This window comes from Felis catus, chromosome C1 (assembly GCF_018350175.1).
Source record: "Felis catus isolate Fca126 chromosome C1, F.catus_Fca126_mat1.0, whole genome shotgun sequence".
Lineage (NCBI taxonomy): Eukaryota > Metazoa > Chordata > Mammalia > Carnivora > Felidae > Felis > Felis catus.
In genome coordinates, this window is record NC_058375.1 from 58,193,449 (window position 1) to 58,220,686 (window position 27,238).

Genomic DNA, 27,238 nt, shown 5'->3' on the forward strand with positions numbered 1-27,238 from the left:
CTTGCAAAAGAGTGTGTTCTAATGCAAGGATGTTTCTCTGCAGGAGTTATTCCTGATGAGACTAAGGCTTTGTCTCTGTTGGCACCAGCTAATGCAGTGGCAGGTCTTCTGCCTGGTGGTGGACTCCTGCCTACCCCTAACCCACTTACCCAGGTACTAGTTTCATTGAATTCTTAAAGGATAGAAAGGAACACAGAATTGTGGATAAACCTAATCATATTTGAGCTTTTTAAGTGCTGTTACGATCAGTGCACAGTATTGTAAAGCCTATAATGTAATCGTAGATACTAGGGAGAACATCTTGAAAATTTACATTTTAAGAACATTCTGAAAATCACAAATCTGTTATATTTGGTTTTGCCACTCTCAGAATAACTCATAAGGAACAATTGGGGGTGGGGGAGGGAATCTCATGAGGCATAAGACTTCTGTTGAACATGCTATTAAAAATAGTATGTTCGTTTGGACCCAGAAGGAAAGGTGAAATTCAGACTATTTTTTTCTTTCTCAGTGCCCTTTTGATCTTTTACTCTTATGGGGTTTGAATTAAGTACATGGCTTGAAATAAAGATGAATTCTTGATGGAGATTTTTAACATGGGGAAGATGAAATAAAGTTGGAGAAAATTTTTGGTAGGTAATGTTTCTCATTGTGATTGGATACTGGAAGTATCTCATTTTAGGACTGAAAGCACTTCAAATTGCATGTGTTCTTATTCAGAGATTATAACTGGTCAGTGAGTGATTTCACAGGTAATAGTGAACAGCGAGCTTCAACTAGAATTTTATAAATAATAGCATTTTTTCTGTTATTTTACCTGACTAAAGAGTTCAGTTAACTAGTAAGTGACTGGTATGGTACCAGAAAAAGATGACATTAGGAATTCCCATCTTTTTGAGTATGACGTCACTTAGCTCCTAATTTTTTACTTACAAAATGAGGATCTGGGTAACTTGTAGGTAGATATCTTCGATATATAAAATTAGGTAATAACTAAGGCAGATATTTTTATAGTAATAGTAGCTATATTTTAATTGTTCTCTGTAAACAGTTAAAGTACAGTTTGGTATCTTTTATTTATTAAATATTACTAGAAGCTAGGAGAGCTTTTTGCACAGTTCTTACAAAGAAAGTCATACTGCCTGTAGAGCTACAGGACTTTGCGTGGTTTGCATCTATTATTGATTAGAATCATGTCAGGCAAGAGAGAAAAGCACATAGTAATTTGAATAGGAGAAGTTTAATATAAAGAGTTACTAGTAACAGGAGATTACTTAGTGCAACCCCAATGAATACAGTAACCACAGGTTTAAGAAGCAACCGTTACTTCTAGAGCTGAGGAAGAAAGAACGCAAACACATTAGATGAGGGTATTCTTCTCTCTTAAGGCTAAGTTTCACACCTCCTTCAGAAAGGATGCATAACACAGAAATTCTCTGGGGTGCCCACAGAACTTATAAGAAGGTGCCCAAGAAGATGGCACCAAAACTCACTAAAAAGATGAAAACCAACCACTGGGCATCCCCCTGCAGTAACAATCAGAAAGGGGATATAGGAACTAGGAAGAGAAACCCCTTCCACAGTGTCTTTCTAGGTCCCCTACAGGTAAAGCTTAACATCATGCCAGATGTCAAGAGAGAAATATTTATAAGGGTGCTACTTCCATTATCACAAAACAGGGCAAGGACAGTGGATTTGGAGCTGAGAAGCAGTAAATATTTAGAATTGTTAGCACAAGAATATATTACATTTTTTAAAATACTCTTCTAACTTCTGGCCATAGGGATAAATGTGCCATAATAAGTGAAAATTGAGGCTACTGTATATTGCGGGGGTAGGCAAACTACAGCCTTTGGGCAAGACCCCCATTTTTGTTAATTTTTATTGGAACACAACCATGGCCATTTGTTTAGTATTATCTTTGTTTTGAAGCTACAGTGGCATAGCTGAGTAGTTGCAACAGAGCCCACATAGCTACGGACTTAAATTAGTTACTACATTGTCCTTTAAAAGAGGGGGGAAAAAGTTGACCCCTCGCATAAGATACAAAAATTAAATTTTAAATAAATAAAATTTGAAATTTTACAGATTGGCGCTGTTCCACTGGCTGCTTTGGGAGCTCCTACTCTTGATCCTGCCCTTGCTGCACTTGGGCTTCCTGGAGCAAACTTGAACTCGCAGGTACAACTTAAAAGCCTTCAATTTTGAGCTCATTTTTATAATTAAAGAATTTGTTCCACTAACTGTTGTGTTTGCGTTTCCAGAACAGGAAAAAACTGATTGCTGTAGTGTAGTATTACTGTCTTTTATATAAACTTGTGAATGAAAGGTTTAAAAGGTTACTGCACTAATAGCCGCTTAACCATTAGAGAATTTCTCGTTTTATATAGTTCAGAGTAGTTTCACAAGAAGCCAGTACATCATTATGTTACGGAGTCAGAGTAAATAGTCATGAAAGGATGGGAACATAGATTCATAATTCATGTTCTTGTTATTTACTCCTTTGGAAAGTTTGTTTTCTCTCACTTTAATTTGGCTAAACTTTTTTCTAAAGTCCTTACATTGTGGAAATCTTGCATTACACTGCCTAAGCACTTGGAGTTCTGTTTTACATTTTTCTTTGAAATGTTACCTCCTCAGAAAGTCTTAAAATAAGCAGGAAGTAATTGTTTTATAAAACCTAGACTGTTCAGCATTATGATATTCATATTTAACTTGGTAAAGCAACTCAATGTGACATGTTTCACTGACATTATATTCCTGTTTGTTACCATTGATTGTGCCTAAAATAATGTTACTTTTTGGAGGTTGGCCAGAGCATTCTAAGACATTCAACATACTGCAGAAAAAAAAAAAAAAAAAGCAATCACTTATTTTATGTATTCTCACTGATATATTTTTGTTTTTGCAGTCTCTTGCTGCAGATCAGTTGCTGAAGCTTATGAGTACTGTTGATCCCAAGTAAGGGTTTTTGTCTGTATTTCCAGTGGTGATAATGGATATAGTATGTGAATGTCTGGAGAAGTTACTTTTTGATAGTTAGAAAGTTATCTCAAGTTGTACAATACATAATTCTGTTTTCTAGAAACAAGGAGAAAATTTCAGAAGTAAGCCCATCTGTAAAGGGTTTTGTGTTCATATAATTTGAGTCTTTCTGAACAATTGTAAATACTTTCTGCCAGGATGACCAGAAAAGAGCTACATGTTACCTTTAGTTAATTCTTTTGAAAGATGTATACTGAGTACCTGCTATAAGTCTGTACCTTCATAGCATTTATACTGTAGTCAGAAAGGGAGACATTTAAATACAGTAAAAGTATGTGCATCCAACAAGAGGAAGTACACAGGTGCTGTGGGGACTTATTACAAGGAGAACTTCATATTAAGATCAGAGAGGCTGAGCCTGGGGCATGAATAGTGGATAGGGAGACAGCAGTGAAGGAAACAGTATCCCAGAGCAGAAGAGTAGTGAATGTCACATAATGCCAACATCTTTTCTTAGGTGCTTTGCAAGTTCTCTTTGTGCTGTAGGTGTACATTCTCTAGTTGATATGTGGCAAAGTCCTGAGGTATTTTAATAGATAATTTCTTATGTTAAATTGAACTTAATGCTTTTCCTACTTAGTGAATTTTCACTATCAGCAAGTGGGAGAGCATGGAGTGAGGGAGAACAGAATCATTTGACTAGGGTAGTTGCCTTTTTTTCTTAAAACTTATGAGATAAAATCTTAGCATGTACCTACCACCCAGCTTATAACCAGTACTGTTGAAATTTCTTGTGTACCCATTCTTGTTTACATTTCCTTCTCTCCACAAATAATTACTACTGTCCTACATTTGTTTCTAATTTTTTTTCTCACGTGTGTGTAAACCCTTGAGGTCCATCTTTCCGGTCAGCAATTCCATGAGTAACTTTGGTGTGCCATTGGCCTCTGCCTCATTTTCTGTCTATCCTCAACCTTACAAGTAATGCTCTTCCCCAGCAAAATTTTGCTGCTGTAGAAAGTTTTTAAATCATGAAAAATCGAAATCTTAATCTACAATCAAAAATCTACAGCATCTGTGTATTCCCATGTACTAGCATTTCTCAACATGTGCTTATGGAAAGTTAATGGGTGTTCAGCAAAATTAAGAAGGTATTTTTTCTTATTCCAGAGGTCTCTGAATCTTTAAAATGCAGATGCCATTGTCAGTATTGAAAAGGATACTATATTGTAGTGGTTTTACCAAAATTATTATGAAATTCTCTCCTCTTTTTCAAGTAGTATTTTCCTAGAATGATGATATATAAAACATTTGTACATTTATTTGAAATACTGTTATGCATTTTAAAATCCTTCGGATCTCAATTCTTGGTTCTGTTTCAGGTTGAATCATGTAGCTGCTGGTCTTGTTTCACCAAGTCTGAAATCAGATACCTCTAGTAAAGAAATAGAGGAAGCCATGAAGAGAGTACGAGAAGCACAGTCCTTAATATCTGCTGCTATAGAACCAGGTAAAGTATTGTAGGCATTTGTGTTGAAAATATACGATTGTTTGTGAAATGATTCTTGCATAAGCTTGGAAATTTATTGAGTAATACTATAGTCATTTTTTTTTTTTTTTTTAATTTTCCAAATTCTGATGAAAGATCATGTAGTGGAGTAATCCTAGGCAAGGGGAGGGGACGTGTCACCTTGACATATTTGAGAATACCTGGGGATACCTAATTGTCATGCTGGTGGGTAGAGGGTCAGATTGTTACTAAACATCCTACAATCCTACATCCTGCCAGACAAGCACCATACCCCATCCCTCAAAGAATGATGCATTCTGAAATAATAGTGCCTAGATTTATGTTTGCCTGTGTTGGGATAGCCCAGTTGATTTTAGTCTTTAATTTGACCAAAAGAACCTACTAAAGATGCTTCTATTGTGACATTTGTTTAAAGAAAAGCAAATACCTAAAAATAGTACCTTATTCTTTGCAGATTGTCTTTTTGAGATGAAATGAATGATTATCATATTGTCTATCTATATAGACTGGATGTTTGGTCCTGATTTTTTTTTCCCCCCTTAAGTAGCGATTTATTCATTTTTCACTTTTCTTAATGGAAGGTTTTACATGTGTACGGGATTAGGAAAATAGTTATAAGTATAATGTTGGGTAAATTAATACCAAGTGCTTTATGTCAGTTATTTAATCAGACTGTTAATTAATCCAAGGCCACAAGGCAAGCTATAGACATAACTGGATCTATGACTACAAAGCTAGAATACCATGCTGTAACTTTCTGTGTTCATTGAAAATTAGTAACTAGAATTACTAAAAATAGTTTACTTATGAATCCCCCCAAGAATTTTGTTATTAATATTGACATTTGCAGTAAATTGAATTCTATTAATGAAATGGTCTAAGTGTGAAAGAAGTCTTCAATCTCACTTTCATACAAACCACGTATGAAGAATGCAATAGCTTTATTTCTCTTAAGTCCCAAGTTAAAGGAATTGCTTATGTGTACTATTTAAAATCGAGGAAATGGGAGTCAAATCATTCTAGATCTGTCTCCTACACTTATACAGTTGAAAATTGGTGGCAAAGAGGAGGGATCAAACAGATTAAGACAGCTTGCTTACTAAAACCCAGTTCTATCTTGGAGTATAGTGAGAACAGTGAACGAATCATGACTTTTTGGAATCAAAGGCCAAATATTGAACCTGTTTATCAACCACTTTAACATAACTGTATAGGAATTTGTTTAGCAGAGGAGCTTAGGCCTAAGTGGTAAAGAAAGAAGGAATATCTTAATGGACTAAGAACTAAAAATGTTTCTATTTCTATTATAAATCTATTAAAAATATGTATCTGGTAGTTAAGTGCTGGTTGGGAGGTGTTGTTAATATGTAACACGTGAAAATAATTTCAATCTGGGTGAATTATGGCTATATTTGGGAAAGTAAACCTAGGGATGGAAAAAGGGACTCCTCATTTAGAGGATGAGAAAGGATCCTCATATAGAGGATTCTCTATAAAGAATGCGAAGGTTTAATTCTTTTCATCAATTGCCTTTTCATCAATTGCTTATGGACATTACATTCACAGCCTTCCAAGTCTGGTGAAAATGAAATAGTGAAAGGAACTTTTGGCTAGCCGAAAATCAGAAGCCTAATTTGTATTTACCAAAAGCCTGGATAAAATGATCACATAACATTTAAGGGTGATATATGAAATCTGAAAATTAATAAATTCTTAGAATAACTCACGAACGGGAATAATCTTCCTATTTACAGATTTCCTAAATACAGATTCCTTTTTTTTAAAATGTAGATAAGAAAGAAGAAAAACGAAGGCACTCAAGATCAAGATCGCGTTCTAGAAGGAGGAGGACTCCCTCATCTTCTAGGCACAGGTTAGATTGTTTGTGGTAGTTCACTGTACCACAGACAAAGATAATTTCTATACCTCACATCCTTCTTCACTTACTACCTTTTAACTTACTTAGCTCTTGGTTAAAGTGTGTTTTAGTAACTTCGCTTTAGTACAGTGTGTGACTTCACATATGCATACATGAAGAAAAGGTATGGGCTAAATAGATGATCGGTACTTTAAAACTCCAAAAAATCCAGGGATGGGAGGAAGGTACTGGGATTGGAGCACTGAATAGAGTTAGAACTATGGAAAAAACACTAGACTTGAAACTTTTGGCTTGAATTCTAGTTCTGATTTTTCACTAGACTCTTAACACTCATAAGTTGGGAGGTCATCACTCAACCTACAGATTGATTACCCATCTAATGCATGAATATTTGCAAATGATTTTCTATTCTTTTGGTAATACCACCATACATCTCGTCTCAAAACCCTTTTAAGAATCTGTCATGTTCACTGTAGTGGGTTCAAGTGTTCCAAAATTTAATTTTCTCTTGAAAGTTCAGATGATGTCATCAGCGACAAGTTTGTTTTTCGTGACATGATAGGCTTTGTTCATTTTTTCAAGAGAATGTCTGCCAGTACCTAGTCTGAACATAGTTTTTCAGACATACTCTTCCAGGTAAAGGTGATAGTTCAGGGGAAAAGCAGTTAGTTACGCTCACAACTCAGTCATGACAGTTTCTTTGATAACAGCCATTGGCCTTTTAGTAAGTACGAGAAGTGATTTTTGCATTCATTGGACAGAACATTGCTTAAGGGACTAGATTTAATATTTAGTACTCAATACTATGTCACTAGTATTCAAGGAGCCACATTTTCTGTGTACCTCCATGTTTTTGCTCATAATGTTCCTTTCTGCCTAATGATCTTTACTACATCTTCACCTGCACCTGAGGAACTCGTTTTTGTTTGTTCAGGATCAGCTAAAATTTTACTCTGACGTGAAATATTGGTCCTACTTATAATCCTCATCTTCCAGGACCATGTTATTCTAGCTTAGTTTACAGTAAAAAGGAGAACCTAAGTTTTTTTTCTTCTGTATATACCAAACTACATAGTAGCGTTCTCAGATTTTAATTTGAATTATTACAATATGACCAGTGGGAAATATTTACAATGAAACATGTATTTCCTGGAACAGAGTGTTTTTGGACACTTGTAATAAACAATACCTCATAACAGAATTATTATGGGTTGTAGTATCTTAAGCATGTTGATCTGTAAAATGACCAGTTACTTTTAACAAACTTTTAATATGCTGCTATGTATATTTTTCTGATTTCTTTTTTAAGAGCTCATATAAGCTAGTGTGTTAAAGTGGCTCTACAGCACATCACTCTTAAAAAAAAATAGCTGTTTCAGGACCTTAGTAAATTTATGGGTGTGGTACCCCTGCTTATTAGAATTTTTTAAGATATTTTGTATTATTAATCACTTTTGTGTAGAAAGAAACTAAGAATGTGCTTATGATTTTTTTCTACATCTGTAATTTTTCTGTATACATTAAAGGCAGGAAAAAGGAGTTAATAACTCAGTTTAGCTAAATGGTTATCGACCTTTAAGTTTTCTTTTTTTTTTTTTTTTAATTTTTTTTTTTTTAACGTTTATTTATTTTTGGGACAGCAAGAGACAGAGCATGAACAGGGGAGGGGCAGAGAGAGAGGGAGACACGGAATCGGAAGTAGGCTCCAGGCTCTGAGCTATCAGCCCAGAGCCTGACGTGGGGCTCGAACTCACGAATCGCGAGATCGTGACCTGAGCTGAAGTCGGACGCTTAACCGACTGAGCCACCCAGGCGCCCCTGGCTTTAAGTTTTCTTAAAGCCAGAGTCCTCAAAAGATGAGTAGTGCTTAATTCTAGTAACATCAATTTTTATTTTCCAGAATTTTTTTTAACCTTCAAGAAGAAAGTGATTATTCTGATATTTTGTATTCCATATCACCCAAAATATACTATTATTTCCCTTTACTGAAGTTAGGCAACATAGTAGTTGTTAAGAGTAGAGTGTTGAATAAGGTAGACATGTATATACTCTCCATTTTTATTAAGCTTACAAAAAAGTACGTAAGTATTACATGAACATTTCCTAGGCTATAGACATGTATTGAGAAGGATTGTTCATAGTAGTTTCCAAATACAGTAGAAAAAAAAAAGTGATTTTTTTTAATCACAATTTTTAATTACAAAAATTTATTGAATTTGGTAAGACACTAGTGATAGGTTTTGAAACACCAGTTTGAGATAATGAGACAAAAGAAGCCATCTTAGCACATTAGTAAGAGGAAAGAAGGCAGTCAGTATTTCTTACATACACCTACACTAAGGCACTGAGCTGAATTTTATTTTTTATATTTTTTTAAAATTTTTATCTTTAAGAGAGAGAGCACAAGCAGGAAAGGGGCAGAGAGAGACACAGAATCCGAAGCAGGCTCTAGGCTCTGAGCTGTTAAGCAGAGATCCTGACGCGGGGCTTGAACTCACAAGCTGTGAGATCATGAACTGAGCCTAAGTTACAAGCTTAACTGACTGAACCACTCAAGTGCCCATGAATTCCTTTTTTTAATTTTTTTTTCTTTTAAGAGAGAGAGCATGTGAGTAGGGGAGGGGGGAGAGAGAGAATCTCAAGCAGGCTCCATGCCAGCACAGAGCCCAACACGGGGCTCAGTCCCACAGCCTTGGGATCATGACCTGAGCCAAAATCAAGAGTTGGACATACAACCCACTGAGCTACCAGGCAACCTGCCCCGCTGCAGAGCTGAACTTTTTAATTTCATTTTAAACGACGAGTACTTGTAATATAGGTGCTGTTGTTTTTCCATGTTCAAACAATGGGCTCAGAGAATGTTTTAGATGTGCTGCCTTGTAATTGAGATTTGAACACAAAAATCTTTTTCATTTCTAAAGTGTCTATCCTTTGGACAACTTGAAGAAGTGAATACAAAAAGTTTAGACTATACTAGAAATTTTCCCTAGAAACAAGTTGAATGGTCCCTATAAGTTAAATGACAAAAGTCTTGGGGCGCCTGGGTGCTTCAGTCGATAAGGATCTGACTCCGGATCTCAGCTCAGGTCTTGATCTCAGGGTTGTGAGTTCAAGCCTCACATTGGGCTCCATGCTAGGCATGAAGCCTACTTAAAAAAAAAAAAAGTCTTAAGCAAACGATACAATTTATTTTTAATTATTTGTAAAAGAGGATAAAGTATAAGAAGGGTCATTGACAACATCAAAAAGTTAATTGTGCTTAAGTTCTTCTGGAAGAGAAAGTATATAGGATTGGGGGTAAAGGAGGAGAGGACACAGAGAGAAATACTTCTGTTACAGGACTGGAAAGGGGTGATCACTTAGAGATAATGATCATGTTGATGGGAAATGAGAGTCAAAGAGACAGTTTGTGCTGAGTTGCATATTTTTATATAAATCTGCATTGCTCGGATATCTCTTAAGTTGTAAATCAAGTGAAATAATCAAGTAAAACAATTAGAAATCATAGATGGCAAGAACACGTTAAGTGGATTACATTTTAAAAATGCAAATAAGAATGGTACCTGCTCAACAGGCTTATTGTGAGAATGAGTATTTGTAAGGCACATGGTAAGAATATGTAAGTATTTGGTAATAGGTGCATAGATTTAACCTGCAGTAGTGAGGATTCACATAAGATACATGATAAAATTCTGTGTAGTTGTGGAAGATGATGCAAATGAATCAGATAACTTTCTGTTTTCCTTCATTGTCTAGCACTGTTTTTAGGCTCAGACTTGTAGGGCATAGGAGGACTATTTTGACAGGTAAGGTGAGAAATTCCAGGTGTTAAAAAAAAAAAAAGTATTAATTTCTAGTGTATCAAAGATGTTTTATTTATGGACTAAATGAATAGTATCAGCAACTGACAGAAAATTACCCATACTTATTGATGGTTAACCCATATGTCTGAATCATTTGATGCTAAATGAAATAGTCACAGAGCTAGTCTTTCTACATTTATATATGTGTATTGGCTTTCTTTTTGCATTATTAGGCGATCAAGAAGCAGATCAAGAAGGAGATCACATTCTAAGTCAAGAAGTAGGCGACGATCCAAAAGTCCAAGACGGAGAAGATCTCATTCCAGAGAGAGAGGTAGAAGGTCAAGGAGCACATCAAAAACCAGGTACAGTAGACATTGACATTGAGTGGGAAGACAAATTTTAGAGTTTCCAAGACTTAAATACAGTGCTACTTAATGACAAAAGATGTGGTGAAAGGGGATAGGGCTAGACTGGAGAAGAGACTCTTTAAAGTTTGAGGAGACTGACATTTGTTTTCTTGTGCCCTTTTGCAAACTTGAGGCTTCTCCTTATAGCTGAAAACCTAGATAATAATTTCTTTGTAATAAAATTTCTTAGCTATCCCACTGCCTTCTTTCATTTCCTTCTTTTCACTCAACCCTGCTAAGCATATGGTGCTACCAGCCGTTCCTTTGGTCTGCTAAAGAGTTCATGGTAGACAGCCATGCCTTAATTCATCTTTACAAATCTCGTCAGCACCTTATAAATATTTTTTTAAGAACTGCTGAACCATACTTAGAGTGTCTCATCCCAAGATTTGGAACCAGCAGAAGGCTAAAGTTGAAGGATTCATTAAACATCCTACCTTAACATTTTATTTGGACTTAAACAAGCATCCATTCAGTAGTCTTTTTCATTTAGGGCCAGACCCTTTTAAGTTAATATGTAGTCCTGAGTAAACTAAATTTTTTCTTCTCAAATTTTAGTTGTCACATAGTTTCACAATGTTTTTTTAGCAACTTTTCTTATCACTTTCTGTAATATTTGCCTAAATTTTTAGAAGCAGACCTTTTATTTTAGACTGTTACCCATTTGTATAATTATGTAATTACAATAATAAAGACAACTGGTATCCAGAAGAATTTATTTTTGGTGAGCATATAACTCAACTGGGAAAGGAGGCTTTGTTACTTTGTTTACAGAGTGAGTCATCTTAATGCAGTCAATCAAACAAACTTGCGTAATGAAACTTTTATTATACAAAGAGGAATTGGGCATTCTTTTCCTCAAGGAACTTTTCTTATATAAGAGAGGTTAATATGATTACCAAGGAAGTATCATTGTTAGTCGTGTTAGAAGAGACTTGAGAAGTGGCTGAGTATTGAATTCTGATAGATTTGATGGGCACCTGGGTGGCTTAGTCAGTTGGGCATCTAACTCTTGATTTAGGCTCAGATCATGATCCCAGGGTTGTGGGATCGAGTCCTATGTCACGGTCTACACTGAATGTAGAGCTTGCTTAGGATTCTCTCACTCCTTCTGCCTATTTCCCACGTTCTTATGCTCACTTTCTCTCTCTCTCTCTCTCTCTCTTTCTCTCTCTCTCTCTCTCTCAGATTAAAAAAAAATCTGAAAGATTTGACTGGATTTAAGAACATGGTTTCAGGTATAGAACGTAGTTTACAAAGTTAGCATACATTCTTAGGAAAACAAGTATCTTGGTGTAGGGGAACTAGGAAATGAGGTCGGAAAAGTGTAATGACACACGGAAGGCTCTGTTATTCACACTTAGACACACCTGATCCAGGAGGCAGTGTCTCCAGATGGAAAAGTTAATGGAATCAGCAGCTAGTATTTTCAGATTTGTACTTTGAAAAGATTTCTGATAAAGGATCAGCTTGTGGAAACATGACTGGGTCTCCTTAAGGGACTGTTAGAGTAATTGGAAATTAGATGCTAAAGACTTGAATGAAGAGAGGAGGTAACTCAAGGAAGCAGGGTGACCAGAGAAGGAAAGGAGTGAAATAGAAACTGCAGCATAGGGCAATTAGCTTAGGGGGGGAAAAAAAAAGATACTTTAATGTCTAAAATTATAGAATAGTTGAGGATGGGTATGTATACATTTATGGGGTTAAAGGACTTCTCATTCAACAAAGACATTGGTTACCTTTTGCCCAGAGTCTTGGAGAAGTTGAGGTATGGTTGTAGCAACAGTCCATTATGATGGGAATTATTTTGATAGCACTGAATAGCCCAGAATATGTAGCAGGAAACAAAAGTAGAAGGTTGGCTTGGTCCATGGTGAAATTAACTAACAACACAGAGTATGTGCTTTAGAATATTGGTAATGTTGACGATTAAATCCAGTGGCACATTGTGGGGTTTGGCTTGATAGTAGAGGACATAGAGCCATGGTGGGTTGGGAAACTGGTACTCAGCTGAGAGAAGAGGTTTGAAGAGCCTAGAAGCAGTTATTAAAACTATTGGTGTTTATTGCCAGAGTATATACCAAGAAATTGGCCATCATCCTTTATTATTTTCTCATGATACAGTGTGTTTTGCTTTGTTGGAGAGTTTTATGTGTAATACCAGGAAAATGGGATTTTTTAAAATTTATTTCCTACAAATATGCCACTTGAGCTATTATTCCCATACTGTTTCTATAAGAATACCATTCATTTTTCAGGAATGAGATTAGATTTCATTGTGCTTTTTGTAGTGCTATATTAATTTATATTAGCTGACTCTTCTTATGCATTCATAAATTGTGTTCATCTATTAGAGAAAAAAAGAAAGAAGATAAAGAAAAGAAACGTTCCAAAACACCACCAAAAAGTTATAGCACAGCCAGACGTTCCAGAAGTGCAAGCAGGTAAGGTGGCATTAGGAGTTCTTGGCACCTTTTAAAACTTTGTTTGCAAGAATAGTAGACTGTGAGTATTAAATGTTTTCTAGTACATCAGTACATACTTCAGCGTTGAAGTTTTTTTAAGGCAATTTTGAAGAGTAACCTAAAATTCTGTTTACGTTTTATGGTGTTACATTTGAAATGACATGAAATTCAGTTATAAAGATCAGTTTTTATGTTTGCCGTATACATTTCACATCCTGATTTGGTTTGCTTGTGTTCTTTTCCTAACAGTTAAGTTTTAATGTTAATGTATGCTGAATTGCTACATTAAGTTCATTTTATTATAGTAAGTCATACTTAAAATATCCACATACATAGTGGTTTATTGATAAAATGAGAGGCCATATGATTTGTTCAGAAATCGTAGAAAGGATGTACAGAAATACATGTGCAGAATCATAGAAAGTCAAATAACCAAATTTAAATTTGGCAAAGGATCTGAAGTGACAGTTCTCCAAAGAAGGTAAGCAGGTGTCCAATAAGTGCATAAAACGATGTTCAACATGAGTCATCAAGGAAATGCAAACTAAAAACACTTCACACCCACTAGGATAGTCATATTTTAAAAACCAGATGGTAACTAGTGGTTGGTGAGGATGTGGAGAAACTGGAACTCTGAACATTGCTGGTATGAATGTAAAATGCACATCGGTCGTTCAGTTGGTTGAGCTTCTGACTTCAGCTCAGGTCATGATCTCACAGTTCATGAGTTCAAGTTCATGAGCCCACATCAGGCTCGCTGCTGTCAGCCTGTCAGCGCAGAGCCTGCTTCAGATCCTCCGTCCCCTCTCTGCCCCTCCCCGACTTGTACCCTTCTAAAAATAAATATTTTTAAAATGGGACAGATACTTTGGAAAACTGGCAATTCCTTAAAAAGTTTGAATTTCTTGACACAGCAGTTTCATTCCTAGGGATGTACCCAAAAGGAATGAAAACCTCATTTCCACACAAAAACTTTTGCATGAATATTTATAATAGCATTGTTCATAATAAGCCAAAAGTTAACCCCAGTGCCCATTAACTAACATGGGTAAACAAAATGGTATGTTCATACAATGGAATATTATTCAGCAGTAAAAAGAAAATGTACTGATAGATGTTAAATTTTTGTTGCATACATACTATGTGACAAATACAAAACATCTGTTCTGTCTAGGGTATTTGGAGTTTCGATTACGCAGAGCAGTAGCAAAAAGAATGAGGTATACAGACTTGACAAGCTTAATAAATATTTGATGAATGAAAAGTTGTGTGTAATGTTTCTGGTGGTAGAGGTCCCAGGGCTGTAAGAGTCGAAAAGCTTTTTTTAAAAAAAGACAACTGAAAATGTGGGATTTTGATTATTTTTTGTGCCTAAATTACAATAACGGTCATCTTATAAGTCTTAAAAATTTTCAGAACAATGGCAGGCAGAATATTTAAAAAGAAAAGAAAAACCCACAGTTTTAAAGATGAGAAAGGCTATATACATCTTAAAAACAATTGCTCAAAGCAGGGTTGACGGCAACATGATTTGTTGGAATGTGGGGAGTTAGTTTGATCTCTGTTATTACTAACTCTACTCCTTGAATTTTACCTAAAAAAAAAAATTGTCCTAGAGTTTATTAGCAATTGACTTTCATATCACAACATACTTTTATATACCTTTTCTAGCCACTGAATTTAAAACCAGTTTCTGAACATTTACTTCAGACTTTTTCCTCACGCATTAGAACTTTTGTCTTTAAGAAAACTTAAGGTTTTCTTGAGGACATTAAAGGAAAAGCACACAGTTTGCAAAAACATTGCAGCTGTTTATTATTCGTTTGATTCTTCAGCTCAAAACAGTATTTGAAAATGGGTCTTTTGGAGGCGCCTGACTGGCTCAGTCTGTGGAGCATGCGACTCTTGAAGTTGGGGCTGTCAGTTTGAACCCCACATTGGGTATAGAGATTACTACTAAAAATCTTTTAAAAAAAGAAAAAAAAACTAAAAGAAAATAAATGGATTTTTCATTACCAGAAACTTGTAGGAGTTCATAGTGGAGCTCTCTCATGGGCACATCTGCTATGATGTGCCTGCATATTTTAGATAATACTGTATTTTAAAGTCTAGTTTGCACATTTGTGTTTCTAGAGAGAGACGACGACGACGAAGTAGGAGTGGCACAAGATCTCCTAAAAAGCCTAGGTCACCTAAAAGAAAATTGTCTCGCTCACCATCCCCTAGGAGGTAAGAATATTAGTCATAGGGATCTGTACTTCTCTAGATTTCAGAAACTGTTTTTATTTTTAAAATTCTAGACTTTTCCTTCCTTTTCAGGAATTAAAGTGCTTAAGAACATGCTGATGTATTCATTCCCTCCATGCTTGAGACTGTGTTCTAATAAACAGTGTTTGGGAGTGAGCATTTAGACCTGTAACCCGCTTCCAGTCCTCTTGCCTGTATTATTTGTGCACAGCTCGTATCCGGTATTTTGAAATTGGATCTTTGTTCTTCGTGTCGTATGAATTTGGGTCAGGCTCACCATCTGAAGAAGTTTAAACTTACTGCTACACTTAAGGGTGAAACTTCTTGAGTGGTTCCTTTAAAGCATCTTTTTTGAGAATTTTTTACTGTCATCCTAGACATAAAAAGGAGAAGAAGAAAGATAAAGACAAAGAAAGAAGCAGAGATGAAAGAGAACGTTCAACAAGCAAGAAGAAGAAAAGTAAAGATAAGGAAAAGGATCGGGAAAGAAAATCAGAGAGTGATAAAGATGTGAAAGTATGTTTCCAAACTAATTTACTTTGATACTTAGGGTAGTGCTGGTAATTTTAAGAAGTGGTTTTTCTGTGAAGACGTTTACTTTTTTTATTCTCCTTGGCAAAGCAGGTTACACGGGATTACGATGAAGAGGAACAAGGGTATGACAGCGAGAAAGAGAAAAAAGAGGAGAAGAAGCCAACAGAACCAAGTTCCCCTAAAACAAAAGAATGTTCTGTGGAAAAGGGAACTGGTGATTCACTAAGAGAATCCAAAGTGAATGGGGATGATCATCATGAAGAAGACATGGATATGAGTGACTGAATATTGCCTCCATGGGAATCCAACTGTATACATGCATCAGTGTCATTCCTTTGTGTGATTTCTTAATGCTGTATTTGTTCATCTCAAACCTAGATGTATACAGCTCTGAGTTATAAATGGTCATAAAGCTCCTGATATTGATATTAGTTATTTACATCCAAAAGCTTTTAGAAAATGACACATGAGTAACCAATTCTCGACATGGTGAAATCCGATTGAGTATCCAAGCAGTTTTACTATTCTGGTGCTGCTTCATAACAAAAATGAAAAGCTGCATGCATCTACAGCAGGCATGGATTGTTTATGTTGTATGATCTCCTTTATTATAAGTAAGTTCACTTATAGTATTCCTAGAATTTGATTCATTGCCGTAATAGAGCCATGTAGGGAATGCACTGATTGCATGTTATTGTGGCAGGAATATCCTAAATGTCATTAAAATCCTCCAACATGATGGATCTACTTATGGTCTTGTTTGTTGACATGACAAATTAACATTCTTACAGTTACACCTGAAAATGAACATTTGAAATAGATAATCCTTTAAGCCTTGCGGCTAAATTTTTGTGGCTTTTGTTTAACTTTGAAAGGTTATATATGCACTAACCTTTTTTGATGGCTGATTAGGCTTTAATTACAGAAACAAGATTTCAAATGAAACTGTCTTTGGCAGTGAGTAAATAGCATATTTTGAAGTAGAGTTGTATACTTTTTCATAAGGTGTTTGGGAATTTTTTTTTCCTGAAATAATTTATTCCACGTCTACATCAGTGAAAGCTTCTGCCTATCCTGAGTCCATCTGTAAGAGAAAAGTTCTCTCTTGTCCTGATTTTCAATTTTCCACTCTTTCATTAATTTGTTTTAATCTCAGTGTTGGAAAAAGAGGGTAGTGCATTTTAAATTGACCTTCATATGCTTTTAAAATAAGACAAATCTACTTGATAATGTACTTTTTATTTGATCTCAAGTTGTATAAAACCAATAAATTTGTGTTACTGTTACTGCAGTAGTAATCTTATGCACACAGTGATTCCATGTTAAATGCAAAGTAGTTAGGCAACTGTTTTCTTAGTTACAGGAGTTTCAAGCTTCACTTTTGTGCAGTAAAAACAAAAGTAGGCTACAGTCTGTGCCATGTTGATGTACAGTTTCTGAAATTGTTTTACAAGACTTTGATAATAAAACCCTTAAACTCATGTTCATGTTCCTGTAAAACTGTATTTGTATTTATTTACACTGTTGAATGTATGACATTTACCTCATTCATTTTACAAATCAAGTTCTTTCCCCTTTCAGTCCACATATTGAAATACAGTAATGAGATGAAATCCGTCAGTGTAGCGATTAGTTGCCATCAGAATTGTCAAAGTTGGTTTTATTTCTATCTAAAACAGTCTTAGTGTAATTTTATTTCTCATATTCTGGGCGTAGGAATGGGGTTGAGTAAAGCAGTTAACTTTAGGATAAATGATCCCACCTATATCTAGTAAATTTATATTTTCAGTGAAATATAAATATTTGCCTTTTCTGGAATAGTATAGAAACTGTCAATGGTATGTATCTACTGTAAAATACTAAATAGTATATTTATTCAGTTATGAAATGAGTAGTGTTTGGCTGGCATTAAGGAGAAAATGAGACTTGGAATTGTAGCTTTTATGCAGGTTTGAGTATAATTTTTTTTAACTTTTAAAATGCCATATAGAAAAGCAGCATTGTTTTTACAGTTTGTAGTAAGTAACTTTTTAAAGATTTTATCAAAGGAATTTTGTCTATAGTGAGTAAAAAGTTCTAGTAATGGTCCCATTGCGTTTTTTAAACACAAAGCTGAAGACAAATGACATTTGTTTAAACTTTCGAAAACTTTTTTAGTAAGGGTTGAACCATATGACATTGCCATTTTTGTAAGTCAAAAAACAAGTAAAATATTGGCAGTTTCATGTGGTTAAACCTAATAGTAAAACCTGTTTCCTCACTTGTAATCTCTGAATACAAACAAATATACTAACTTTTCAAAAGCAGTTAAGAAATTTTTGGCTTTAAAATAGTGCCATTGACTTAAGATTCTAACAGTGAAGGGAATCCACACTTCTAGGTTATTCTTCAGTGAACATTTTATGCACAAAGGTAGGGTTGCACTGGGGACACAACCCTTTACCACATAATCAGTTGAAATCAAGTGAATACTGCCTCCACGCTGAGTTTTGTTCTGTATTTGGTAGTAAAAATGATTTAAAAATAAAGGTGGTTTTGTTAGAAAAATGTTTGTCCTATTTATTTACTTCAATCCTTCAGGAGTGAATGAGAAGTAGTAGGCTATATGAGAGTCCATTCTTACTTTGGTTTCATTCACCAGGTGGGAGACCTGTTTCTTAATTTTCCTGTCTAAAATGAGGGTTTTTGCCATGCATTTTGGTAGTTAGAAAAAAAAAAATATGCCTGGGTCAGTAAATGGTACCTGCCATTTGATTATGGAGCTTTTCGAAACTATACAATAATTAGTTTGGGATAACGTTTTAGCAGAAGCTCTAAGATAAATTGTGTGGAGATAAGGCTTTGAGAAGGCTATGTTTTTCTTTTTGTGACCGATTTTGGATCACCTTCCTGGTAGCGATAACCTATTATGTGGAGCATAGGAAAATGTTAGGTCCTTGGGGAACTCTAAGCTTTCACTGGAACAGTAAAAAACTAATTTTCTTTAACCTTGGTGTTGCATCTTAGAATTGACTAAGGTTCTGTGGTGAGTTATCAGCAGGCACAAGCCAACTTTCCCTCTAGCAAAACCAATACCAGTTTCTCCAGTTGGGCACCAGATTATGTACTTGGGATGTGGTGGGAGGGCATGCTGTTTGAAGATAGACCTTTCAAGCTGGAATTCAGATTTCTGTTCCTTTTGCCTCAAATCTAAGCTAATGAATTTCATCCCTGTTCTAAAATACTTCTCTGTGATCAGGTACAGTAATTGTGTTTATTTTAGCTATCAATGTAACAAATGTTACTGGTACTTTTAAGAGTATGTCTATCACTAAGGCTTTATTGACACAAGCAGCTTTTCTAAATGAGACTAATCTGGAGTTGTAGATGTTTGAGATTGCTTTATTCAGTTTTATTTTGAATGCCGTTTTCATTTTATGTCGAAGTCTATGTGAAATACGTTTAGACATTCTTTAGCAAAATAATTCATATGTTAACCATGCTAATTTACCAGTGGGCATATTCTAAAGAATATACTTAAAGTGTAATAGTAGATGTTATTGGTAATCAAAGAATTCACAGAGAAAGGATCTGATAGAACTAATTTTTTTTTTTTAATTCTGTCCTTACAAAAATCGGGTAAGTGATGTTCACGTTCTTTTAAAAGTCTTCTGTTGTGAAGGTTATTTTCCCAGGTCACGTCATTAAAATTAGTCCTTTTTTAAAGGATGTCCTTTTTTAAAAAGCTGGTTAGCTAATGTATGATTTGTACATAGAAATTAAAGGTCTAGGGTCGCAAAGAATGGGATGATCCAAATGATGCTTAATATTACTTTTCAGTTAGGATACAATGCTATCAATATGCCAGGTGTAAAAACTGCCTTTTTTCGTTCACTGTGAAAAGTTAAAATTTGCTTAAGTATCAAGTTTCAGAAGACAAGTATATAGGTTAAGAATGTTTTTCTTATCGGTGTTCAGAGGAGCAGAATCACTGGAAACAACCTTTCTTACAGAGATTTGACCTTAATTTTGAGGGTTGGTTAAGGAGTCTCAAAAGTGTTTGTCTTTGCAATGCTGGAGATTAAAGCCCCACTGGCAGTCTACAGTGGAAGCTGGATAGTTGGGAGGAGTAGGAGTAAGATGGAACCACACACAGGAGCCAGAGCCCACAAGGGTGGGCTGAAACTTAGGTCCATCAGATCTTGTTTGCTTCTGACCTCAGTGGCAGGGGTGTCCTGCAGAAACTAGGACCCTTCACTGTCCTGGCTGATAGTCCGAGAAGCTGAAGGAGGATCTAGGGGAAGGTGAGGCAATTGTAGGTCCAGCTACTGCCTCATCATCCCAAAGGGGCCAGCTGAGAAGCCACAATGTATATAAACTACAGAATTTCTGCTTCTGTCCTGTCCTCTGAAATTCCCACGCCACCCACATTCATTATTTAAAATACTAAAGCCAGTCATTGTTAGCCACCATTAGTGACCAAGAACTCTATGAGAGGTACAGATGATATAAGTGATGGTTTGTTTTTACATTACACTCAGCTTCTACTTTGTTTTCACCTGCAAAGCATGATCAAATTCAGGAAGGATTGCCAAGTACCTTTCTTTAAAGCCTTTAAGAGATTTTATTTCAGTATTTATAGGTGCTGTGGCCAGCGTGAAATTCTAATTTTGTGTACCATAGGTGCCATTGTGGCTGAAAGCACTATTCTAAACTGAGCTGTAACAGTTTTAAAAGTTCATCATTGGAGGGATGGCTGGGTGGCTCGGTTGAGCCAACAGCTCTTGATTTCAGCTCAGGTCGTGATCTCATGGTTTATGAGTTCAAGCTCCACCTTGGGCTCAGCACTGACAGCACGGAGCCTGCTTGGGATTCTCTTTCTTTCTGCACCTCCCCTGTTCTCTGTCTCAAAATAAACATTAAACACACACACACACAGTTACAATGTGATACCCTTTAAAAATTTTTTTTAAAGTTCATCACTGGATAGTACTGTAAGAAGGATCACATGATCCGAAAAATGTTAATACTTGAGATGGTTTGACTAGGACATACTATTGCCACAGATTTCTGACATAAAATGCTTTGCAAAGGTAGTTTCTGCTAATTCATAGTATACAAATGATGGGCTTTTACCAAGTTGAATTTTGTTGTCTTTACAAGTGGTTTAACACTTCCTGTCCAATTATCTCTGGGGCAAGTTTCACCATCCATCGTCTTTGAAACTTCCTAATTTCAAATATAACAAGTTTGGTAAGGATGCATTTTGTTGATTCTGAAAACATGGTTAAGGTACCTTTTGCTAGAGTTAACAGTAGAGACATACTGTGCCCCGTGCTACTCACTAATTCTCAATTTGAAAGACTAGGCTCACTAAAACAATCATTTACCACCATCCCCCAAGGTGTGAATAACAAACTGTACATGAACACCACCAGGAAAACCCATTTTTGAGTGAGTGGGGCGCAACACCAGTTCTAAGCAGGAGAAAGAAACTATAGTTGACACTTAACATGGGTGTGAACTGTACAGCTGCACTTATATGCAGATTTTTTGATATAGTACAGTACTGTATATTTTCTCATCATTTTCTTAATGTTTTTCTCTAGCTTTGTTTCAAGAATATATAATATATATAATGAACAAAATATTTCACCTCTTTGTCAGTAAGCCTTCCAGTCAACAGTAGGCTGTTAGTAATTAAATGTGGGGGGGGCGGGGGGGGAATCAAAAGTTACATGGATTTTTGACTGCGGGGGGGGGGGGGGAGGTTGACACCACTAACCCCTGTGTGTTCAAGGGTCAGCCGTTGGTAGTTCTTTGGCTACAGCTGCTATCGGCTTCTTTGAAAATGCGGTCATTTCCAGACCACTGTATGGACCTGCCTCCCCATAATCACAGCATCTGCTTTATGCTTCCCTTTTGTGACGTGTGACAATTCTCTGTATACAAATGACTACACACAGAGGCAAATTGTCTCTAGGGAACAATTTTCTTGAAGACAAGAATCCTATCTCCTCTGATTCTGTACTAGGTGGCAGGAATATTGAGCACTTGTAAAGGGCCATGTCAGGTGACCGTTTTACAGTCTCCCAAGTTTAAACAGTTTCTTCAGTCACAGTTGTAAGGTAGATAGAATTTTACAGACTTAAATAACAAATCAACACAAAATCTAGATTTTCATGTGAGATTATCAAAATATATGGTTTTTTGATCTACTTACTTGAAACACAGCATACATAGCTTCATTAACTGGATTAAAAGGCACATTTTGAAAAGTCTAATATTGTGAAAAGTTTATTTGCATTAATTAACTCCTTGTTTTCACCATCATAAGAGATACATTTGCTTGCCCTCTGTGATCAGATAAAAGACATTTTGGTGGAGTGATAATACATAATACAGATACGTAGGCTCGTATCCCACCCAGAATGGGAGATAGTAGGTTGCCCTTTTAAAACCTGGATCAACCCAGAGGGGCTGATCCCTGAAAGACTGGGGATTCTTAACAAAGACTGAAGAATTCTTAAACAAAGTCTTTCCTGATTGCTTCATTAAATTTGAACTTTTTAATTTTATTTTTATTTAAATTCATGTTAGTTAACATACAGTGTAGTATTGGTTTCAGAAGGAGAATTTAGTGATTTATCACATATATAACATCCAGTGTTCATCACAACAAGTGCTCTCCTTAATATGGGTGCCCATCACCCACTGAACTTTTAAATAAGCTTCTATGAGAGAGTAAAAAAAGAAAAATTTGGAATGGATAATCTACTATTCTTTATGAAAGAAGAAGGTTAAGAGTTAAAAACAAAATCCAAGTGCAAAAGTTTTCAGTAGTCTTCCTACCTCCAGTGTACCCCAGCAAAATATTCACAGCTTTTAGGAGCTTGATAAATCCCAAGCTGCAATTTACCATGTTTCTTATCCACTAAGTTGTCTGTACGTATGAAAAAATCTGCAGTCTACTCCTGAAGCATACCATATTCCCACAAAGCGAGGGAGCCTAAAAGCAACAGTGCCCACTGCTGTTCAGTGTCTCACACCTCATATAATCACCGACAGGATAATTCAATCTCCAAGTCACTTGATCAACAAGCATTCCCAAAATAATAGGGATCAACTTCTATTCAATAAACCTAATCTGGGTTTACCAACTTTTTCCACAAAATTCAACAGACCCACACAAGGTAGTAATTGGTCTTTGAATTTTTAACTATGATTACTTCATTATAAAATGTATTTAATAAAATGTCAACATATGCAATGTAGTATGTTTCAGCATGGAAGATGCAGCTTTAAAGATGTTTATTATAAAACTTTCTTATGGTTGATGCTTTGGATTTTTAAATAAATCACCTCTTCAATAAAAGTCTCTAAATTCATTCAAATTAGTTAAAATCCCGGAAAAAGTTTAAACTATTTGGTCATTCTACAAAATTTGACAGATGCATTCTGACACATTTATCAGTACACATTTAAAAAACATTTCTTTAAGCTCTTTAATACAGCATAACATTTTATGACTGTAATACATTATTCTCCCTAATTTATTTTCATTCTTGGACCTTCAAACCATCTTGGAATAAATATGAAAAATTTTAAATGCAAAAATGAGTAATGCATGATTTCACTTCGGAGATTAATTAAAATCAATAAATATTTTCTTGTGACTTAAAAAAATAAACAGTAGGAATTGTCGATCCTGTGTACATTTCTGGAATTTAGCTTGTAACAAATATTGTTAGCATATAAAATGTTTTTACCTTACTTTGAAAGCATTAAATATGTAGGGACGTCCAAAATATGTGGGTTGTTTTTTTAAAACTGACACGAATGCATCCATGATCCATTAAAAACAAAATAATCAGAATGATGTGCAGTTATTAGGAAGCAAGTTTAAAAATTTGTGGAGTATTTTTAAAGTGCTGAGATTTGGAAGAGGAGTATCTTTAAGCATGCTAACCACACCTTATCATGAACACAAAAAGGACTTTTAAACTCAAGTTTAGAAAAAAAAATTGAGGTTCTATGAAAGGAAGATTAGTAACAAACATTTTCCATTGAAGAAAGAATTCAGGTAAAAACAAATAGCACCACGATGAATTGCACTAAGGTGCTAAAGGAGGTACCTTATTCCCTGCAGAGTGAACGCTCCTTCTGAAATGTATTGCAACATATAAATGCAATTGTTTAATGGTTACCATTTGGTTCATTCATCTACAGAAAACTGCATTCCTTCTAGTTCATTATATTGAACAAACATTCAAATTACTGAACTATACATAATGTTACATAGTTTACATTTTATGAAAACAAAGCTTGAAGGAGTATTTATAAATATCACCTTGAATATAAGATGACAAGTTTAAAAGGGCTTCATATCTCTTAAGACATTTAATTTATGTTAATGGTCCAGGAGTGTTTTAGATATAGATATATTTATATGCATATATATTTCAACAAGAAGTGTAAAAATCTTTAAAAACAAATCACAGCACTTAGAGCTGTTTTACATAAGAAGTACTCAGGGTCATTAAGGTGTCAAACTATTACACTTATAATATGTATATTTTTAAAAAGACTGAAAATGGCACATCAGGAAACTTGCTGAAATTCTTTTTAAAGGCCCATTTCATCATATCATTTTACTGATGTGTCGATTCAATGTAATTCCCTTTTCTCCGCTGAATATTTGTCCCTTCTATTTGGATTCACTTCTGGGGTCTCTGTATTCTCTTGCTTTCCTTGGTCAGATGACATCATTTTCCATGTCAGTTAAAGATCAGGAAAACGGCTTGGGTCTTCCTTATAGTCATCAGGTATAGTAAAGATGGAGCCATCAAATTCATCATATCGAAACTCCTGAAAAGTCACAGTGGCTGTGATCGTAGGAAACACGGGAATATCTAGAGAGGACGATCAATGATAACATCGTAAAATAAAGTGATCATCTATTTATACACCGTAAATACTATTAGAGATATCCATACTCCTTCAAATGTAAAAAAGCATTATTCAAGGAACTGATAAATCCTAAAATATGTCTAATAGTGAGCGTGTCTAGTTTGGAGAAGGGTTTCTATTGGTGAAAAGAGAAACACACCAAGGCATCAAGAATCACACCAAAAACACAAGTTCCCGTTGCTTCCCAGTCTTAAGCCTGTAATGTCAGACTCCACTGGTCTTTTTATCTTTTACTTGGGGCAAAGAGACAGAAACATTTGGACTTTTTGCATTCTGGCATCTTTTCTTCTTATTATAGCATAGATGCTATTCTTAATCTGAGCTGATTTATTATCATTCTAATACAAAAGAAATACATTAGTCCCTTTTGTTTTAAAATACTAACTACAATCCATCACTTAAATATATGTGATAAAAAAAAATCCCATCAGAATTGGAATAATTGGGGTAAGAGTTCTAGACCTTTCACCAAAGACCTGAGGTATGAACCATACAGTTAGTTGTCTAGAGGGGGAAGAATCCCAAGTAGAGGGAACAAGCCCAAAAGCCCTAAAAAAGAAAGTGTCTGGTGTATCCTGGGAACAGCTAAGAGACCAATGAGGGGAAGATAAGGAGGAGATGAGGTTAGAGGAGAAACAGGGACCTAGATCAAGTGGGTTTTAGGTCCAGAAAAAGTCTTTGGCTCTTACTCTCCAGGAAATGGGAAACCAATGAAAGTTTGTCAGCAGAGTAGGAACGTGCTTTGGCTTATGTTTTAGCAGATGCAATGAGAATATAACGTAAGGTGACAAGAGTAAAAGGAGAGATGTGCTCCAGAAGCAGCAGCCAGACAGGCAGGAAGAAAATCAAGAGAGAATTCTATCAAGTCAGAGGAAATCTGAAGAAAAACTATCATTCATTCAGACAGGACGCTACAAAAATAGAACGCTACAGATCCTGGAGAGATGAAGAAGGATAACAGAAAAGCATTCACTAGATTTAACAACATAAGTATCAATAATAAACATAGTAAGAGTGGAAGAGAGAAAGAAAACCTGCAATGAGCTGCCGGGCTGTTTCTAGTCGGGGCTTTTACAGTCAATTCAACCCGTAAGGAGTGATCCAGCTTTTCCACCTCTGCCAGACATTTGGTGTTGTCACATGTTTTATTTTAGCCATTCTGTTAGGTATGTAAAGTGATACTTAATTTTAATTTGCATCTCCCCAACGGCTAAGAATTCTGAACGTTGTTCGTGCACTTGTTTTCCGTTCAGATATCCTCTTGGATGAAATGTCTGTGTCTTTCGCCCGTTTGTAATTGGCTTGTTACTGATGAGTCTCAAAAGTTCTTGTGTTTTCTTTCTTTTAACTGGGTATTTCACAGAGCAAACAGGCTTTACTTTTGATAAAGTCCAATTCATTGATTTTTCTTTCTATGGCTCATACTTGTGGTATGAAGTCTAAGAACTCTTTGTTTAAACCTGTATCTGTAAGGTGTTTTCTGTTTATTTCCCAGAAGTTTTACAGTTTTACAGTTTTACATTTTAATTCAATCTCTGGCCCATTTTCAGTTAATTTTTATATAACTACAGGACTCAGATGGAGGTTTCCGTTTTTCCTTTGGATGTCCAATTGCTCCTGCATCATTTGTTGAGAAGGGTAGCTTTCCTCCATTGAACTGCTATTGCATCTTTATAAAAAATCAGTTGTGCATATTTATGAGGGTCTATCTCTGGATTCTTTGTTCTGTTAAGTTGATTTATATATTTATCCCTCAGCCAATACAACAGTCTTGGTTACTATAGCTATATAATAAATATTGAAATTGAGTAGACTAATTACTCATACTTTATTCTTTTCAAAATTGCTTTGGCTATTGCTGTGCATCGAATTCTTTCCCCTCCAAAAATCTGTGTTCCAGTCCTAACTCCTACTATCTCAGAATGTGACCATTTTTGGAGACAAGGTCTACAATTTGCAGAGGTAATCAAGTTAAAAGTCATTAGAGTGGTCCCGAATCCAATATGGCAAGTGTCCTTACCACATGGGAAAGTGTGAAGACATACAGCAAGAACATCGTGTGAAGATGAAGAAAAAGACTGAGGTGATTCTTCTCTTTGTATATGGCTTCTTCAGCCAGGTACTGATTATATATAACTAACTTATCATAGTCTTCTGGTGTCATCATTTTAGCAGTTCAAGTGAAGTAGAAAAACTTTGCCTCCCTTTATGTCCCTTCACCTTCTCCCATTTACAATATAACTATAAGTAGAAAGTAACCATGGAGATAAAAAGTAGACTTTCAAGTAGCCTGGCTATGAAAAGCAAAGATTAAAGGCAAGTGCTGGGTACGACAGAGTTCAAGGGTTTGTTTTATATTTTACTTAGTTGGTTGAAAATTTTTTTTTCTTTTCTTTTCTCTTTTCTGTTATTAATTTATTTTTGAGAGAGAGAAA

The 27,238-nt window shown here is 35.5% G+C and overlaps 2 protein-coding genes across 15 annotated transcripts in view; one reads left to right on the plus strand and one right to left on the minus strand.

Moving 5' to 3' along the window:
- SRSF11 (serine and arginine rich splicing factor 11) overlaps nucleotides 1-17,335 on the plus strand; it is a 43,854-nt gene extending 26,519 nt beyond the window's left edge. For 7 of the 12 annotated variants that reach the window (XM_023258816.2, XM_023258818.2, XM_023258819.2 and 4 more), the window contains 10 exons: nucleotides 44-153; nucleotides 2,089-2,181; nucleotides 2,912-2,961; nucleotides 4,368-4,495; nucleotides 6,308-6,389; nucleotides 10,432-10,563; nucleotides 12,963-13,052; nucleotides 15,186-15,302; nucleotides 15,698-15,836; nucleotides 15,942-17,335. In XM_023258816.2, the coding sequence (XP_023114584.1) occupies nucleotides 44-153; nucleotides 2,089-2,181; nucleotides 2,912-2,961; nucleotides 4,368-4,495; nucleotides 6,308-6,389; nucleotides 10,432-10,563; nucleotides 12,963-13,052; nucleotides 15,186-15,302; nucleotides 15,698-15,836; nucleotides 15,942-16,139 (1,139 nt within the window). In that variant the 3' untranslated portion in view covers nucleotides 16,140-17,335. Of the gene's footprint in view, nucleotides 1-43; nucleotides 154-2,088; nucleotides 2,182-2,911; nucleotides 2,962-4,367; nucleotides 4,496-6,307; nucleotides 6,390-10,431; nucleotides 10,564-12,962; nucleotides 13,053-15,185; nucleotides 15,303-15,392; nucleotides 15,837-15,941 lie in introns of those variants that run through there. The other 5 variants (XM_023258820.2, XM_023258821.2, XM_023258822.2 and 2 more) reach the window with 5 other exon arrangements.
- A 4,779-nt stretch (nucleotides 17,336-22,114) lies between these two features.
- ANKRD13C (ankyrin repeat domain 13C) overlaps nucleotides 22,115-27,238 on the minus strand; it is a 91,059-nt gene continuing 85,935 nt past the window's right edge. For all 3 annotated transcript variants that reach the window (XM_045034769.1, XM_019837227.3, XM_011284936.4), the window contains one exon: nucleotides 22,115-24,745. In XM_045034769.1, coding sequence (XP_044890704.1) covers nucleotides 24,615-24,745 — 131 coding nt within the window. In that variant the 3' untranslated portion in view covers nucleotides 22,115-24,614. The remainder of the gene's footprint in view (nucleotides 24,746-27,238) is intronic.